The sequence below is a fragment of the Theobroma cacao genome, chromosome 4 (genome assembly GCF_053813885.1).
Source record: "Theobroma cacao isolate CCN51 chromosome 4, ASM5381388v1, whole genome shotgun sequence".
NCBI classification, from domain to species: Eukaryota; Viridiplantae; Streptophyta; class Magnoliopsida; order Malvales; family Malvaceae; genus Theobroma; species Theobroma cacao.
The window spans coordinates 3,807,587-3,825,819 of record NC_142642.1 but is presented as its reverse complement, the minus strand read 5'-3'; the positions used below and the strand labels follow the sequence as shown (position 1 = coordinate 3,825,819).

General features: G+C 32.8%; 1 protein-coding gene across 2 annotated transcripts in view; it reads right to left on the bottom strand.

Moving 5' to 3' along the window:
• LOC18601194 (Tetratricopeptide repeat (TPR)-like superfamily protein) overlaps positions 1-18,233 on the bottom strand; it is a 33,364-nt gene that overhangs the window by 11,273 nt on the left and 3,858 nt on the right. For both annotated transcript variants that reach the window (XM_018119599.2, XM_088805324.1), the window contains exons 5-10: positions 7,825-7,925; positions 6,489-6,567; positions 4,905-4,916; positions 4,639-4,704; positions 197-265; positions 46-102 (exon numbers count right to left, since the gene is read on the bottom strand). In XM_018119599.2, coding sequence (XP_017975088.1) covers positions 46-102; positions 197-265; positions 4,639-4,704; positions 4,905-4,916; positions 6,489-6,567; positions 7,825-7,925 — 384 coding nt within the window. The remainder of the gene's footprint in view (positions 1-45; positions 103-196; positions 266-4,638; positions 4,705-4,904; positions 4,917-6,488; positions 6,568-7,824; positions 7,926-18,233) is intronic.

Sequence of the window (18,233 nt, the reverse complement as noted above, 5' to 3'; positions counted from 1 at the left end):
TTCAAATTATACCAAAAACGCTACAGAAAGGACATGAATTGCAACCTGAGCCAGGTACCGTAATCTCCTGATGCATGCTATTGACTCCCCTTGACCACCTTCCTGGATATTTTAAAACATTAATAAGATCTGGAAACACCAAATACAATACCATAACACCCATTTGACACTAATTTTGACCGAAAAAGTAATGCACCTCTAATATTCTGATGGAATCCAGAATAAGGACCTCAGAGTCCGTTACTTTTTCTTGGAGATATAGTACCTGCAGTTAAACTACAAGTCACTCTAACATGAAAATAAAGTACATTATTTAGAACAGAGACCAAGACAAAGAGTAAAACAAAGAAGCTGAGTAGATTATTGTAATGTCTATTGTAGCGCTAGGGCATCACTATAATACATTCTTGCCTGGTACAATTGCAGTGTGAACAAACAAAACATATTTCAAATTCAAATTACAGGTTAGAATCATTGTTCAAGAAAAAAATTAGAAGATTGATCTAGCATCAATAATCTCAAACCCAACACCTAATATATCAGAAAATCAATTGCCAAAGTCACAAAACTCAAGTTTCTATATTCATGTCTTAAATGAAAACATCTCAAGTGTCAAAAGCTACCTCAAAAGTCTGATAAAAAGTACCTATTTATATAAGGTTGACAAACTCTAAATTGTGCCGACATAAAGAAATTAAACAAAATTAAAAAAAAAAAGGTGCAAATGACAAAGACACTATTTTTTAAATTTTTGTCTAAAATTAGACAATGCTTCTTGCTCAAAGGTAACATATAAAAGAACTTCAATGCTACCAACTAGCTTTTGCACCAAGCAAATCTCTCTCCCTTTTAAAACATATGGTGACAGTTCAACGCCATGTTAAGAGCCCTAGGTTTAGATGAGTCCTAGGGGTGTTATCTGTACAACGGAGAGTTGGGGTCTTGTGTAGAGTCTTGTTTGTGGTTTGTGTTCCACGTGGCAACCCACAAGCAGGAGGCTACGAGGAATCTCATGTTGTTTAGAAACCTACCCTTAACTAGTGATTGAGTATGAATTGTAAGGGAAATTGATCAGTGTCTACTCTTGTCTAGGGAAGAATGCCACCTAAGACATGAGCCACTGTTAGAAAGATTTTGGAGTACAACGCTCCTAACGAAACGTTAATAGGATCACGTACCCTGTGGCTAAGGGCCATGGTAGATAAAACAGGACTACTAGGTCTGCTAGAGCCGAAACATCTATGAATATGTACGCAATATTTGTTTCCAATATGTTAGTAACAATATTGATCCATTCGTTAAGGGTACATGTAATGCACCATGGGAATGCGACCTACTAGAGGATTATGGACATTGGCACTAGTAACTTGGGAGTGTCTTAGAAAATTTTGAATATTTTAACCTCACAATTAGCTAAATGATAGGTGGTTGTGAAGAGAGAAATTGCTCAACATGGAGTAAGATGGTAGTTGGACCATCATGATAGTAAATCGTTAGCAACAAGCCATGAAGTTAGTTTCCAATTGATAAAAGTTTGAGATTTGTTAGGACAATGCATAACTGTAAAGTACTACTTCTGATGGGAGACTTCAGCCTAAATAAGTTTGAGATTTGTTAAGGCAATGCATAACTAAAAAGTACTACTCTTTCTAATGGGAGACTTTAGCCTATATGGCACATAAAGGTTGAGAGATGTAGTCAACCAACAATATTTTGAGAAGGCTGATTTAGAACAAGTACCCTAAGGCATGTGAGTATGTCCTTGTACGGGACGACCATGTTGGGTCAGAAGTAATGAGATAGCTTGATACATTTGGGGATATGCAAGTATGTTTGGCTAAGATGACCTTGTTAACTTAATACACAAGAAAGATTTCTACTGTGATAAGACTACATGATTTCATGGTAGTTTTGTACAATGCGAGTAGTGACTTGAGATTTATGGATTAGGCAAATGAATTTGAGGTAATTGACGGATTACTTTGTACGTTTATTGAATAGTTCTTGCTTGCAATGGGAATTCTTTTCAGGGGATAACAGGGACGGTGCTGTTGTTCCGCCCGTAGATGCCCCAATGGATGTCATCTATTGTCACCGAGCAGGTATGGTGGTAAACAGGAACTGTTGTAGTGGACACCTGCTATTCCGCCTACATCGATCGTGACAAAATAGCTATGAGATCAAACAGGCAACGATAGCCAAGTGCAAATCATGTTATGTCTTTAAACTACATTAAATAATGAAGTCTTGAGCAGACAAGTCAAGGAATTTTGGGTCTAAGTAAACCAGCCTCAGTGAAAGTGTTATGCCATAATCATGTAAGTGACAATCGATTTGATAAGTTGAGGCAAGGTAACCATAATTATTCTGGAAATTGAGGACAGTTACAATTGGCTTAAATTCGGGAACCAAAATTTTATAAGTGGGGGAGAATGTGAAAACCTGAATTTCTTGATACGGTTAATTAAATTGGAAAACCATCTTGGTGAGCTCAAAAATAAAATGAGAGAAAGGAGAAAATAAGAGAATAAGGAAAATGATGTTTTAAGAGTCAATTACTTCAAATCTCACTGTTGGCATACTAAATTGAAAAAAATGAGAGAATAGAAAATAAAGAATGGAGATGGCATGGAAGGAAGAATGATGCAATTGCAAGAAAAATGATGCAACTGCATAAAAGATTAATGTTATTGAATGTAAGGAGAATGAAATTGCTAAAATAAGGAAAAGTAATACAACAATGGAGGACTAAATTGCATCATGGGAGGATTAAATTGAAATAATGAAGGTTTGCATTGCAAACAAAGGAATTAAAAAAAGACTAAATAGCAAAATCAAGAAAAGATTTAAGGATTATATTGCAAAACAATGGAATTACTAAGGTAAATAGCAAGAAGAAAAGAAAATAATGAGGCACCTAACTGAAGAGAACAAAAGAAGACAAACTAATAAGAAAAGAAGAAAGATGCAAGGGTTAATGGGCAATTAGCCCATTAATAGAAAAATAATAAAATAATACGGCATGCTTCTTGCATGCCACATTGTTCTAGCCCATTAATAGAAAAAGCAATAAAATAATGTGGCACATATCTTGCATGCCACGCAAGGGTTCTTAAAGCGTTTATTGCATATTCCTTTTCATTCCTCCAAAGACAAGTGGATCATGTAACATGTTCTGTCCAATCCTTTTGTTTATTCTTCCAATACTTCTAAAAGCCATTTTCCTTTCTTCCATTCTCCGGCAAGTATCAAAAAAAAGAAAATTCTTTTCACTCCTCCAAGACTTAGTTCTCACCATGTTCTTTCTTCCTACCACATTGACATCCTCGGGTGACAAGGAAGCCATGAGAAATTAAAAATGAACGAACTCCCTTGTGCTTCAAGCTAAGCCTTCTCCTACATTAACCTTCAAATAATTCCCCCTCCAAGCCTAGACCTTCACACTTGACTTTCAAGTAATTTTCTTCACCAAGCAAGTTAGCCACAAGTTTCCTCATAATTAATTATAAATAAAATATAAAATATAAAAATAATATATTTTAGACTTGGTTGGTATAATGGTAAGTGGAGTTTAGGTGAGATTTGAGTTTATTGGGCTGTCGTCTTCAATTTAATCAGTCTAAAATCTTTGTTTATAAGCTTGCAACTTGTACAAGCTCCATAAGTTAGGAGTCTTGGTTAGTTAATTTCCATGGTTCATTAAGGTAAGGACCAGTTGAATTGTATTTTTGAAATTGTGTTGTTGAGGCTGGACAATGGTGTATTAGATTGTGTTGTCGATGTTATGTACTGAAATTGAAAGATTAATTGTAAAATGGTGGAAGATGAGGTTCATTCAACTAGTTTCGAAATTGATCATGTTTAAGTGAAATCACATAATTGATAATGAAATTTTGGTTGTGAAAGGACTTGTTGAAGATTAAGGAATGCTTGAAATTAACGGTATAATTTGTTGCCTAAAGTCGCACTGAAGCTCCGAAAATTGATAGCTAGAGGAGCTGAGCTAGGTGATTCTAAATTGTGGTTGGTGGCACACTAGGTGAGTGGGCTTGCATTAAACAATTTTCATGGAAATACATGATTATTGATTTGTCGAAATGTGCCTAGAATTTTGATTTACTGTGAAATGTGAAAGGCACATAGATATACATGTTTTATAAATAACTACATAAGGAACAAACTTTTATGTAGTGTATTGCCCGAGCATAATTGAATATGTTGCCATTCCATATACTTTGTGAAATTGAGTATATGTTGCTTTGTGCATAGTGTGAGTTTGCATGCATTATATAGAGAATTAGTATATGATGGGATTTGACTTGATTGATGATTTAAATGTCTAGAGGCTAGATAAGGAATTGATTATGTCTTGACATAGATATTAATGTGACTGAGGGGAATGATAGCAGAGCTACATGTCACATGAATAAATTTATGTGACAATTGATATCCATATATGTGCTGAGGGGCATAGTAGTGAAGCTACGTTTCATGTGGTTATATTGATGTGATAATTGATTTCTATTATAATTGAAAAGTAAAATGAGCAGAACACAAGAAAAAGAAATGATTAATAATCCAAGGGGCAGTAGCAACAAAAATAGGATACTAAAATAATATGGAGATTTGACAAATTACCGTGCCAAGGTGATACATTGTATCTGCATAATCTATGTTGCTATGTCCCAAAACACGTCCCTTGATCTGAACCATTATGTAGTATAGTTTTAGTCATGCCAAAGAAATGATTGAGAAAAGGAAACAAATGTCAATTTTGAGTTACAAAGTTCATTTAAGTTGAAAACACTAAAAAGAAACTTTTTTCTAATCCTATATGTGTCTCTGTTCGTAATGCATATACATATCTACATGAAAAAATAACTATGTCAATATCTGATTCATACCTTTAAAGCACGCTGTTCAAGGAATTATCCAAAAAAAAAAAACAAAACAAAGACAAAAAAACATGTTAGATCAAGTTGTCAGAAACTATTAGTAGAAAAATATTATTGGTAAATCAACTTCAACATACGTCTAACATAGAAGAAAAATGCTAATGAATTCAATTAAGTTAAAATCTACTGTAATGCACCATAGAATTTTGAGCCAAATACAAACAAATTGTTAATGAAGCTAAAATTGACTAAAATCCCAATAGACATGAAATAAATAGCATTTCTACATGTTTAGGCAAGTGTAAAAGTAGGGAAGCATTTAGAAATTTAATCTATCAAAGGATAGCTGGAATATTTAGAATTAAATACTTCACGTTTAAAACAAGGATATAAAAATAATAATAAAATTAAAAAAAAAGGTATGAGTTACAAGTTAAAATATAATTAGATGCTCAACTAGACATCCCCTTTCCCAACCAAGGGAGAACATACAATACTTTGATTTGGGGACAAATAATGAAGCAGGGGCACTAGAAAAAGACTAGCTATTGCCAATTTTTAAGTTTAACTGAAAATGAGTGGTTATTTAAATGTCATAATACTGCGATTGTCTGAAATCCAGATGACATAATAATCAGAGCAGTGACATGCTATTCAATCATTCTTACGGTGCAGCAAACTACCCAAGTTCTCCACTAATAACAACTAAGGAGCTGTCTCATTACAATATAACCTCAGTCTTCCAGTTAAAACCTTGTCTACTTGCTAGATGCAAACTACAAATAACAAACAACTAGCAACAGTTGAAAGGAACAAAATTATAAGGAATAATAATATCAGTATTTAAAGACTAATAATTCTATAGATGAAGTAAAGAATACCAAAGCCTAAGGACTAGAAGGTTAAGAAAGCTTGTGCATTGATGCAACCAACAGCCTCTACCATAGTACGAAATGTGTTTTTTATCAAGTTAAATAACATTTCCACATCTGGAACATCACTGAACTTTGTAATCCTCAGCTTAACACACTAGACACTAACTAAGCTTTGATACTATTTTTGATCAATTTTTGTAGAAAAAGTTACTGGTAACTTCAGTTTCTCCTTTCTGGTGTCTCACACCAGAGTTGTTTAAGACTGCAACCTTTAACTACTCCCATATGGGTTGAAAATTCTGAATTCCATAGTCATTCATTACCTTCTTCGTGTGTTCTCTTAATGACATGTTTCATTACTCATATAAGCAGTCTTTGTGACAAAAAGTAATGACATAGTGAAAGCAACGTGAAAAAGAAAGAAAAGTTTTCTCCACCAAACATCCTATGTATACCCAACTAGCTACCCAAAATTTCATTCATAAACAAGTTAATAGGATATTGGTGCAGATATCATCATACCAATGCAATAGTTACATGTCTTTAACAATGCAAAAGAATTCTTTAAAAATGAAAAAAAGAGGCACCTCCAACAACGGAATATATGATTAAAACTACTTGTACAATCCACTAGAGGGAAACTGGTACAGACAGAAATATCGATTATCAAAAAAAAAAAAATCTCTAAGTTAATGCTCCTCTAACCATATTCAATTACCTCATAGCACATCTGAGATTCTTCCAGTTTTCTCTGGACAAGATAGAACTGTCCCAGGTTGTGCAAGGCAACTCCTACACTGTATTATTACGATAATGGAGTTTAATGAGCAAATATAAATAAAAAATATTAAGTAGGTAATTGCTAGCACCCAGACAATCAAATCAAAGTCACTGAACATAGACATAGCAAAACCTTACACATGCTAGTTGAAGGATGTCAATTGAAGAATTTATAACTAATAAGGTACAATGGAAGAACTTATAACTGTGTTAATAACAGCAATGAATGTTTATTTGTGTGTGCAGTATCTGTCTTCTGGTACATCTACCTTTTTGAATCATAAATTGGAAAATGCACTACGTCAACAAAACACCAATTACCTATTTCCTTAAGGAGATAAATTCCAAATAGATTTCATGTTTGGACAAAGATCATCTCCATTAATAACCATCAACAGTATAAAAATTTTGAACAAAATAGGAGCATTTTTTAATTCCTAGGGTTTCCTTTACTCCTTTAGCTTGATTCTTCTAAATGTTAGTGTTCCCTATCGATAATATTTTCCTTAATAATTGGAAAAATAGGCAAGATACTGTTGCCCAATACTAAACATTGCTGCTAGCACCATTCGCTGAAGGCTGTAGCATTAATAGGCTGTAGCATCTTAAACTTTTAAATTGGTTTTACTTGGTCCATATTCAATGTTTTCTAATATCGGGAATTGAGTTAGGACATCAATTTCTAAACATTTAAGGTCTTCTCTAACATAAGACCAATTTCAATGAGAATTTAATAATCAAAACAACAATCTCTTTCTTCCACTAAAACAAGCAAAATGCATGGAGCTGAGCTGAAGTTACCTATTTGAATGATTACTGAAACTAAGTTCCTAGGATTCTCAATCTCTCATCTCTTCTATGCTTTTCTCTTATCCTGCCGATTCCTTCTTTCCTCATGATAATTTCTCAATGCGAATTACTTTCTTAACACAAACTAGACCTGACACCAAAGTAAGAAGGTAATCGAATTACCAAATCTTAGTCTTCTCCTTGAAACCTACTTTGAATTAGCTTTAGTTTCTTCTGCATCAAATCCTAACCAGAATTGGCAGTTATAACACTTAAAGAAATGAAGATGCTGTATGTTGTATGGCATCAGAAACATGAATAATTATTATAAAGTTATATAAGTTTGCAAATGCACCTAAATATGCCATCTTAATGAAATCTAAAATATCATTTGAAAGACAACTGTGCAAAATGAATGTACCAGAGATCTGATCCTTATGATATACGAATAATGTCATAGTTCACAATGTAATCACACTAGATACCGTATATCTTCAGAGCCAAATGCCTCCTCTAGTATGTTGATGGCCTCTAAATACAAAGGTTCTGCCTTGTCAAATGCCTTTTTAACTCTGTAAAGCTCTGCCTGAAAAGGATGAAAGAGGAAAAAAAGTAGACAGAAAAAGGTAATGAATTTCTTAAATAGAAGCAGCTATAATGCAATGCAAATGAACAGAATCAGAAAAGAAAAAAAAAACTTTCAATCACAACTTTGATGAGCAAAAAGAATTGGCTGCATTACTCTGTTTCATTGGGTCAATAAGGACAACTAGAGGAAATATAAGACAACTAATCATCTGCTAAACTTTCCAACACAGGCTAACATGATTTGCGCTGTTTAATACAGGAGGGGCACACATAATATACCAATTATTAAAATTTTCAAACTAGTAAAAGTTTGAGAATTTCAATATGCTTGAGAAAGACCACTCATGACAAAAGCTCTAGGGCACAAAAACATTACACATACAAACCAAAAAATTCAACAACACCATCAACTTTGTTATTGAGCAATTACTGTAAGCAGCAAGCAAGTGAAACTGATGAAAGAACATCCAAAATCGAAATAGAAGTTAACAGCTGGGGAATACAACTAAAGGATTTGACATGTTTGTCCAAGTGATCATAGCTTTAATGTTACCGAACAATATCAAATAATACCTAGCTGATAACTTTTTACTACCTACTACCAAAATCAGGTTTGGCTACCACAAACTATGAACTCTCTGGGCACACTAACTCTAGACTTCTGCGCAATTCAAACATCACAGGTGAAAATTCAGACAGATTCGCTCTGCATTCTGCAAAAAAAAAAAAAAAATAGAGTTGACTCCATGGGAGAGCTTGAGCAGTAAATAAGGAGAATAGGTACACCCACTCAGCTGAACCTGAGCATACCATGAGATAGAAAGAAATAGCTAAGCATGTCCATTGAAAAGCTTGAATTTAGTCTACAAGGAAAACTAACCTGCTGAACCAAATCACTGAAACCTTAATTTTTCTTATAGAGGTAAAATGATCATTTGACCAAAAGGGCAAAATAATAAATTTAAACATATTTAAGATAATCCTTGATGGACTTCTAGGATTAAATTTTCACATATTATTAAAGCTTATTTAAGTTAGAAAAGCAAAGGAATAAAAAAAATAGAGAGATTGATGGAGGAAAAGAAGTAATTTTCATACTAAGGGTAAAATGGTAATTATGCATCCAAAAGTAGAATTTATAACTTTTCATAGATTTTTGAAACTTTAGTCATCAGTGGCATAAAGAAAATCACAGTGGACATTTCCTAGTGTAAAAATGTGTAAAATAGCCCTTAAAGGCAAAAGGGTTATTTATCAAGACCCTTAATACACCCTAGGTATAAAAACCCTACTTTCTTTCTTTCTTCTTCACCTCTCCCCCAAGCCTGTCATTTGGTATTCTCCATTGTTCTCCTTGTTTTCTTTATATCTCACTTATTTGAACTCTAAATATAGTGTTCTTGAGCTCATTTCCAAGGTTTTCAACCATCCTCTTTCATATTCTCCCATCAAAATCCTCAAAAAACACCTCCCTCATGTTGTTCCAGCTCTGGCCGAACCTACTCTAGAAAGAGAGAGTTTCTCTCCCTTCAAACTAGCTTGCAAGACCACTTTCAAGTAGGTTGCGTTTGGTATAAGGGATGTAAAGTCACATTCCCTATAATATGCTCAATTAAATTACATTACAGTGTTTGTTTTGTAACAGATTACTGCAATATAAGATTGTAATGCAATCACATTGCAGCCAATGGATGTAATGTGATTGCAATCCAAAACCAATGCAATCACATTACATTGTACTCTGCAATGTCTTTAAGGACATTTTTACCCATCATCTTTTAAAAAAATTACTCACAATTCAAAGCAAAACATCGTTTTTGGGGTTGAAGGTCTGCTGCTTCTTCTCCATTTTGCTAAAGTCGCTCCTCCTTCTTCTAGCTCTGCTTCTTCATCATCTGAAATTATGGGTTGAAATCTTCCATTCTTCTTTTTCTTTTTCCTTTTTTATCTTCTTCTTTTATTCTTTAATCTGTATTTTTTCTGTTAATTTGGGCTTTTTTCATATTTATATTTTAGAGTTTATCACTAAAACAATTTGACCCTTGATCGGCAAGAGAGGTTGGATTTCTGGGCTAATCTTCAACAAGAGGCACAGGTAATTGTGATGAAATAAAATGCTGCGTGTTTGGTTGCAATTTTTGGTATTGCAATTTTTGGTTTTTATTCCCTCAACAAAATATGGGTAGTTAAATAGTTTTCAAGTTTTATCCAATTAGAAATGCTGAAAGCAGCAAAACTTGTACCTAGCATTGCCAAATCCATGATGCCGTCAAGACATGGCCATCTTCTTTGTGCTTGGTTTTTGATAAGGCATTGCGTGACTGACTTTGAATATTGTGTGACTAGTTTTTGATAAGTCATTGCGTGACTAGTTGATAGGCATTGCGTGACTGACTTTGGGCATTGCGTGACTAGTTTTTGATAAGACATTACGTGATTAGTTTCTGATAAGTTATTACGTGAATAGTTGATAGGCATTACGTGACTGACTTTGAACATTACGTGACTAGTTTTTAATAAAGCATTGCGTAACTAATTTCTGATAAAGCATTGCGTGACTAGTTGATAGCCATTGCGTGACTAGTTAGTAAAGAATGTTACAATATTTCGGTTGTTTTGGGTCACAAAGTGTCTCAACTTCAAAAGGTCGTAACTTTGTGCTCGGTTGTCCAATCGGGGTGCTTTTTTTTTAAATCCATGTAACTTTTCGAGATCTACACGTTGACAAACAACCAAAGGCGGTTTGCTGCCATTTTGACCCCAAAAAACCTTATTTTAACCCTGAATTTGAATTTTTACTCTTTTTTTACCTTTTTTTTTAAGATTTGACCTCCCATGTGTTTTATTTTGTTTAGGGTAAATTTGGTCTTGACAGTAAGAAACCATTGCAATATTTTTTTAAATTTTAAGGTGCAAGAAAAGAGTGCAAAAAGGTTTAGTTGTTACTGCCAGTCGTTATATCAACTTTTGGTTGCACCCTATCACAATTTGTTTAGTTGGTTGTGTGGTTAATTGCTTAGCGACGCTTGCATTATTGGTCTCGGGTTTGAGTCCTGCTTCTTGCAGTGCAATCTTATTTTTTTTTGCCTTTGATTACTACCATTAAATCGTCTTTAGTAATAATTGAACTTACATTAAATTTATCCAACATATTCCCTGCATATAAAAAATGGATCCTTCTATATGCTGTTTTTAAATTGAATATTTGTAAGGTGGACATGAAAAGTTAACTTTGTGCTTACCATATGCTGTTTTTGTATAATGTTTATATTTCATTATTTTAATTATTTTTTTATATTATTAGTTCACACAATGGAAGGGTTTTCTCAAAAGCAAATTGCAACGATCGTGTCTGCTATTGTATCAGCCATTGAGCTGTTCAACATGATACTTTTAGCTAATACTTTGGTTCAAGGATTTTATCATATTTTAATGAATACTAGAAAGCGTAAAAAATTCAAAACTAATACTTATAAGAGACATTATTAGGCAATTGAATTTTAGGAGAATGGTGTTTGATTCTAATTTAACATGCATTGAAAACATTAGAATGGATAGAGCTGCATTTTATAAACTATGTAATATGCTTCAATGCATTGGTAGGCTTACACCAACAAAAAACATGAATGTTGAGAAAATGGTGGCTATCTTTTTGTACATCATTTCTCATCATGCAAATAATAGGATCATAAAGAGAGAATTTGTTAGAAGTGGTGAGACAGTGAGTAGGCATTTTGGTTTAGTTTTGAATTCTGTTTTAAGATTGCAATCAACACTGCTAAAGAAGCCAAAGCTTGTACCTGAGAATTCAATTGACTTCAGATGAAAATGGTTTAAGGTAAACTAAAATTTCTTAAAACATTTATAGCTTGAGTATAAGAATCTATTAAAAATGCAACTAAAGGATAATTTTTGTCATTATTCTATTGGAAACGATAGAATTGTTTAGATACTTTAGATGGAACTTACATTAAAGTTAATGCCCTGGAAATTGATAAGCCTAGATACAGAACAAGAAAGAATGAAATTGCTACAAATGTGTTAGGGGTATGTTCACAGGATATGCAATTCATATATATCTTACCTGGATGGGAGGGTTCTGCATCAGACTCTAGGGTTCTTCGAGATGCAATATCTAGAAAAAATGGATTGAAAATCCCAAAAGGTATGAGAAAAATATACATTAAATTATTAACTATTTTAGCTCGACATTGTTCAGAGTGATGTACTAAGAATAAATTTTTTATCATAGGTTTTTTCTACTTATGTGATGCTGGGGATACAAATAGAGAGGAGTTTTTAACTCCATATAGAGGTCAGCGTTATCATTTGAATGAATGGAGACAAAATCGCACTCCTCATTCAAAAGAAGAACTATTTAATTACAAACACTCTGGTGCTAGGAATGTTATTGAGAGATGTTTTGGATTCCTTAAGATGAGATGGGTAATACTTAGAGAGAAGTCTTGTTACCCAGTAAAAACAAAATGTAGAATTATCTCTGCTTGTGCATTGTTACACAATCACATTAGGAAAGAAATGACACATGATCCACTTGAGGATGAAATGGATGAAGAGTATGTGGAATCAAAAGCGATGGAAAATGCAGATATGATCCAATACATTGAGACATCAAATGCATGGACTACTTGGAGAAATAACTTGGCACAAGAAATGTGGAATGATTGGATAGCTTCTAGAAATGAAACTTAATTTTTTATTTAGTTCAACAAAAGTTGTATGCTTTATTTGTAATAACTCAAATTTATGTTGATTGAGACGTATTTGTATTTGTTCTTAATTAGATAAGTTATGTTTCTTCTTTAATATTGAATTAACTATTGTATACTATATATTTGTTATTATGCCGTTTCCATATTATGTTTCATATTTGTAGATGGAAGTTGCATCATCTCAAGGATTAGGAAGGACAAGCAAAAAATTGACCCATCAGTGGACACCTATTGAAGATGGAGTCTTAATTGACTGCTGCATTGATCTTGTGAATGAAGTTGGGGTAGAGATAATGGGACATTCAAGCCTAGTTACTTGCAACAACTTGAGAAATGGATGAAAGAAAAGATCTCAAATTGCAACATAAAGGCTATCCCTCATATTAACTCTAGAATGAGGTTGTAGAAGACACAATATAGGGAAATTGCTGAGATGATATCGCATTCCGATTCTGGATTCAGTTGGAATGATGTCAAAAAATGTGTTACTTGTGATGATGATGTTTGGATTGGTTGGGTTAAGGTAATGATTCTAATTTATTTTACAACATTATTATATTCTAAAGTCAGGCATATATTTGGTTTTGCATGGTTTTTTGATGCCTTAAATTTGATTATATATATAGAGTCACTCAACTACTGCAGGACTTAGAAACAAGCCTTTCCCTCACTTTGATCAATTAGCCATTATATTTGGGAAGGATAAAGCAACTAGGGAAGGAGCAAAGTCACCAGCTGATGCAGTGGAGAACATAGAAACTGAGGAAGTTGCATTTGCAGCAACAAGGGTAGCTTCAAAAGCTTTCAGTGCATTGAATGATGATGAAGATGACAATGGTGATGATGATGTTTCTCCTGCTCAAGCTACCAATAGTGAGGGATCCATTGCTGTTAGAAGAAGGACTATAGAGCAAGGTGACAGAAAGGTGAGTGGCAAAAAATCTAAGACAAAAAGTAGTGGTGACAACATTGTTCATGCATTCCAATCTAATGTGGATAAAATTGGAGAAATCTGTCAAGGTGCAAGGGAAGGAATTGATAAATTAGCAAGTTGTTTTCAATTCATGGCTGAAGATGCAAAGTTGAAAAAGCGTGTAGCTAAGATAGTTCAGGGAGTTGAAGGTTTGACTCCTGAAGAAATTGTTAAGGCTGGACATATCATCTCTAGTGATATGTGGAAGATAAATTATCTATTTTCATTGTCAAAGGAGTTGCAGAAAATTTATGTGAAGCCTTTGCTTAGTGGCTCAATCTAAAGCAATGATGGATATTGTTATTGCAATGAGCTAGTTATCAATTTAGGGTGAACTTTAATAGTGTTATTAACTTTGAACTCTTTTGTTTTTTAACAATGGTGTGTCTATCCTTTAAGTGACTTCAACTTTGGTTTTATTAGAACTTTATGGCTTTTGGTTTAAAGCATCAATCAAGGAACTTCATTTATGATTTTCAGTTATATGGTTTTGGTGATGCTATGCTTGATATTTTGTTTTAGCTTGATAGCAAGTTATTTTATATTTATGATATTTTTAAAAAAAATTAATTGGAGATTGAGAATTATGGGTATTTTATTGCCAATTTGATATTAGTTACAAGAGAGGAAGCTATCACATTAATGTATACATAAAAAACGTATTAAGAAATAAAAATAAAATATTATCTTTTAAAAAAAATATTTAAAATAAAATATACAATATAAGAAATTATATTAAAAATAAAAAAATATATACTTATAATAAGAAATGAAAAATAAAATATATTTAATTAAAAATATATTTAAAAATGACATTATATAAAAATTAACAATAAAAAAATACATGTTAAACTTGTATTTTAATATATAAGGGTAGTTTTAGAAATTAACATCACATACCCTGTAAAGTACTTGTAAAACAAACACTGTAATGTTATCTTCTCTGCATTTTAATCATTACATTACTTATATACCAAACACTGCAATGTTATATTCCCTATAATCACATTGTTTGCAATCACATTACCTGCAATCACATTACCTATAATCACATTACATTGTACAGTACCAAACGCTATCGTACTATTATCTTCCATTGTCAAGCAATTTCCACCTCCAATTAGTTTAGACATTAAGGTCTATCAAAACCCTAACTTCCATGATTAAGTTGTGATTAGTTCTTAGTTAATTAATTAATGTTAACTACTAGTCTTATTGTTTGTACTAGGAAAACTTCACAAGTCAACAAAGGTAAATGGTAGTTGAATTGAGATAATTGAGATGGTTAATCTTTTAGAATGTGAATTAGATGTTTTGATGAATGAGGATTAATAGAATAATGAAAAGATTGATAATTTTTGTTAAAATGATTGAGTGGTGTAGATGACTAATTTAATGATGGCATTATGTTGGTATAAGTTGACACTAAATGAGCTATTCAATGTTAGAATTATGAATTGTATGAATGAGTTAAGTGCTAGACAATGATAATGCTAATGGAGACATGAAAAAGAAGAATTTGGCACTAGGTTGAGTAGTCAAATAATAGTTGGAAACTAACTAACAAAACTAATAGTCTACTTATAAACCCACACACCACTTAGAATGATAGTTCAAGGTTAGAGTTGATTGAAAGGAAAAGTCAACAAAACTTATGAGTGGGTTGCATCAAAACTACTTTAATATTAAAAATGCATGAAATATAAATTTTCCAACGTGCAATTGGATACTTGATATATGCTGATCTTGGATGTGTGTTCGTGAGTCTTATATGAATTGAAATGATGTTTTAAAGTATGCTTTCAAAAGCTATGCTAGAGTATACATATTTACATAAATGTGTCTACCATTATGTACTTACAAGGGAACAAGCGTCTATTTGAATTAGCTTGTTTGATGAATTAAATGTTGATGAAATGTGTTGCAGGTCATATTGCTCATGAGTTGAAAATAATGTTGTGAATGTGTATAATGTTGAGGAAATATGATATTTAACCTTATTGTTAAGAATTTAGCAAAATATGGTTCGTGATAAAGATTGTTGGAAAGGCAAGCTATTTGAAATTAGTTTTGTTTAATGATTTAATCTTGATAAAATGCATCGCTGGTCACATTGACCATGAGTTGATAAGGACGTTGTGAATGCATTTAATGTTGACAGCATATTATATGTAACCTTGTTGTTGAGAATTTGAACAAGATATGATGCGTGATAAAGATTGTTAGAAACGTATACCTTTTTGATCACGTATAATTTCATATGGACCATGTGGATTCAATTGTATCATGGTTGATGAATCTTGGAAGCATTCGAAGGATCGCCATATCAGTGGACTTGATTTGGGTGACATGGTGTGACTACCCATTGGGATATGTTAAATGAGTAATGGTCAAGGACGGATGCTTTTATAGTTATAGTGGGGTTGTAGCCTCTCCAAAATTTTTAAAATCTTTTATATACTCTATATTTTTTCTCTCAATGGCCCCCTCAAAATAATTTTGTTATTTAATAACTAATACAAATAAAGAATAGCAAAATGACCCCCTATTCCCCACTCAACTTTACCCTCTTTAACTCTTAAGTTTCTCCACACCTCTTTCTCTTTCTCTTTTGTCCTTTTATTTTTACTTTACTTTCTTCTCTATAATTTACCACCGAAGCACACGTCATTCTTCAAGAGGGATTTATGAGCTTGCTAACCCGGAGTAGAGCTAGCCAACTTTTGTTGAGAGGCCAAAGACAGAGGAATAAGGGTTAAAAATTTTTAAAACTAATATATTAAATTTAACCAATAATTAAAATATTCATAATTGATAATAATTTGATACATGTAAATCAAAAGAAACAAAAAAAGAAAGACTTAAAATAATCTTTTAGGAAAGCTGTGCTCGACGATGTTTCTTAGATTCAAATTCATCAATTATTGACTCTGTACTGAAAAGGCTAGCAATGTCTTTCCTAATATAAACAACTAAATTATTTGCAAGAAATTCATCATCTATTTTGTTCCAGAGTCTTGTTTTACAATTTTCATTATTAAAAAGACTCTTTACAGTTGCTATAAAAACCGAAAGAGTCAAAACAAGGCGAATTAAACTATCAATGAAGTGGAGCCACCTAAGTAAAGACCTATAGCTTACAATAGTAGACACTAGTCTTTATGCATAATGTTTGATCTCCTAGCTAGTAGGGAGTGCGATTCTAGTCATGTGTTGGCAAACTGGGACACATGCTTGGTAAAAGGTGTCAGATGGCCCTTAATGTTATATGATTAGGACATCAAAGATTATGTGCTCTAGATGAGCAAAACCCCAAGTAGTAAGGGTTGGCACTACTCCATGGGCGGTTTGCCCTTGGTTGGACTTAGTTCTTACAAGGTGGGCTCTGCAAGACTAAACAATTAATTGAGTGGTGTAGATGACTAGGTTAATGATTGGCATTATGTTGATGTAAGTTGACATTAAGTAAGCTATTCAATGTTGAAATTATGAATTATATGAATAAGTTAAATGCTGAAAATAATAAAAATGCTAATAGAGTTATGAAAAAAAAAAATTTAGCACTAGGTTAACTAGTCAAATTGTAGTTGGAAACTAGTTACCAAAACTAGTAAAATTTGCTTATGGAAATTCATTTAGTGTTTTGGTTGATTTGATGTAAATTTTATATTTTTAGGCACCACCAAGACCCCATATATCCACTTCGAGTGATAGTTGAGGGTTAGAGTTGATTGAAAGAAGAAGTCAACAAAACTTATGAGTGAGTTGCATCAAAACTACATTGATATTAAAAATGAATTTTCCATAAATAAACTTTACTAGTTTTACTAACTAGTTTCTAACTACAATTTAACTAATCAACCTAGTGCTATATCCTTCTTTTCATAACTCCATTAACATTATCATCATTTTTCAGCACTTAATTCATTCATACAATTCATAATTCCAACCTTAAATAAATTAAAGTCAAGTTACACCAACAAAATTACGTCATTAAACTAGTCATCTACAGCACTCAATTAATCATTTTAACAACACTTACCAATTGTTTCATCACTAATCCTTATTCATCAAAACAGCACCTAATCCACATTCTAAGCTATCATTAACTATCACAATTATCTCAATTCAACTTCTACTTACCTTGGTGGACTTGTGGTGAAGTTGTCCTAACACAAACAATAAGACTAGTTGTTAGCACTAATTAATTAATTAAGAACTAATCACAACTTAATCATGAAAGTTTTTTGATATACCTCAATATCTAGACCAATTTGGAGGTGGAAAGTGCTTGAAAATGAAAGAGAGCAACACTTGGAAGTGGTCTTGCAAGCTAGTTTGAAGAGAGAAACTCTATCTCTTTAAAATAGGTTCGGTCAGAGCTAGAATAGCATGAAGGTTTTTGTTGAGAATTTTGATGGGAGATTATGAAAGAGGATGGCTGAAAACCTTGGACACGAGCTCAAGAACACTCCATTTGGAGTTCAAATGAGTGAGATATGAAGAAAACAAAGAAGAATAAGGAGAAAAACAATGAAGAATACCAAACAGCGGGTTTGGGGGAGGAGAAGAAAAAAGAATGAAAGTAAGATTTTTATAC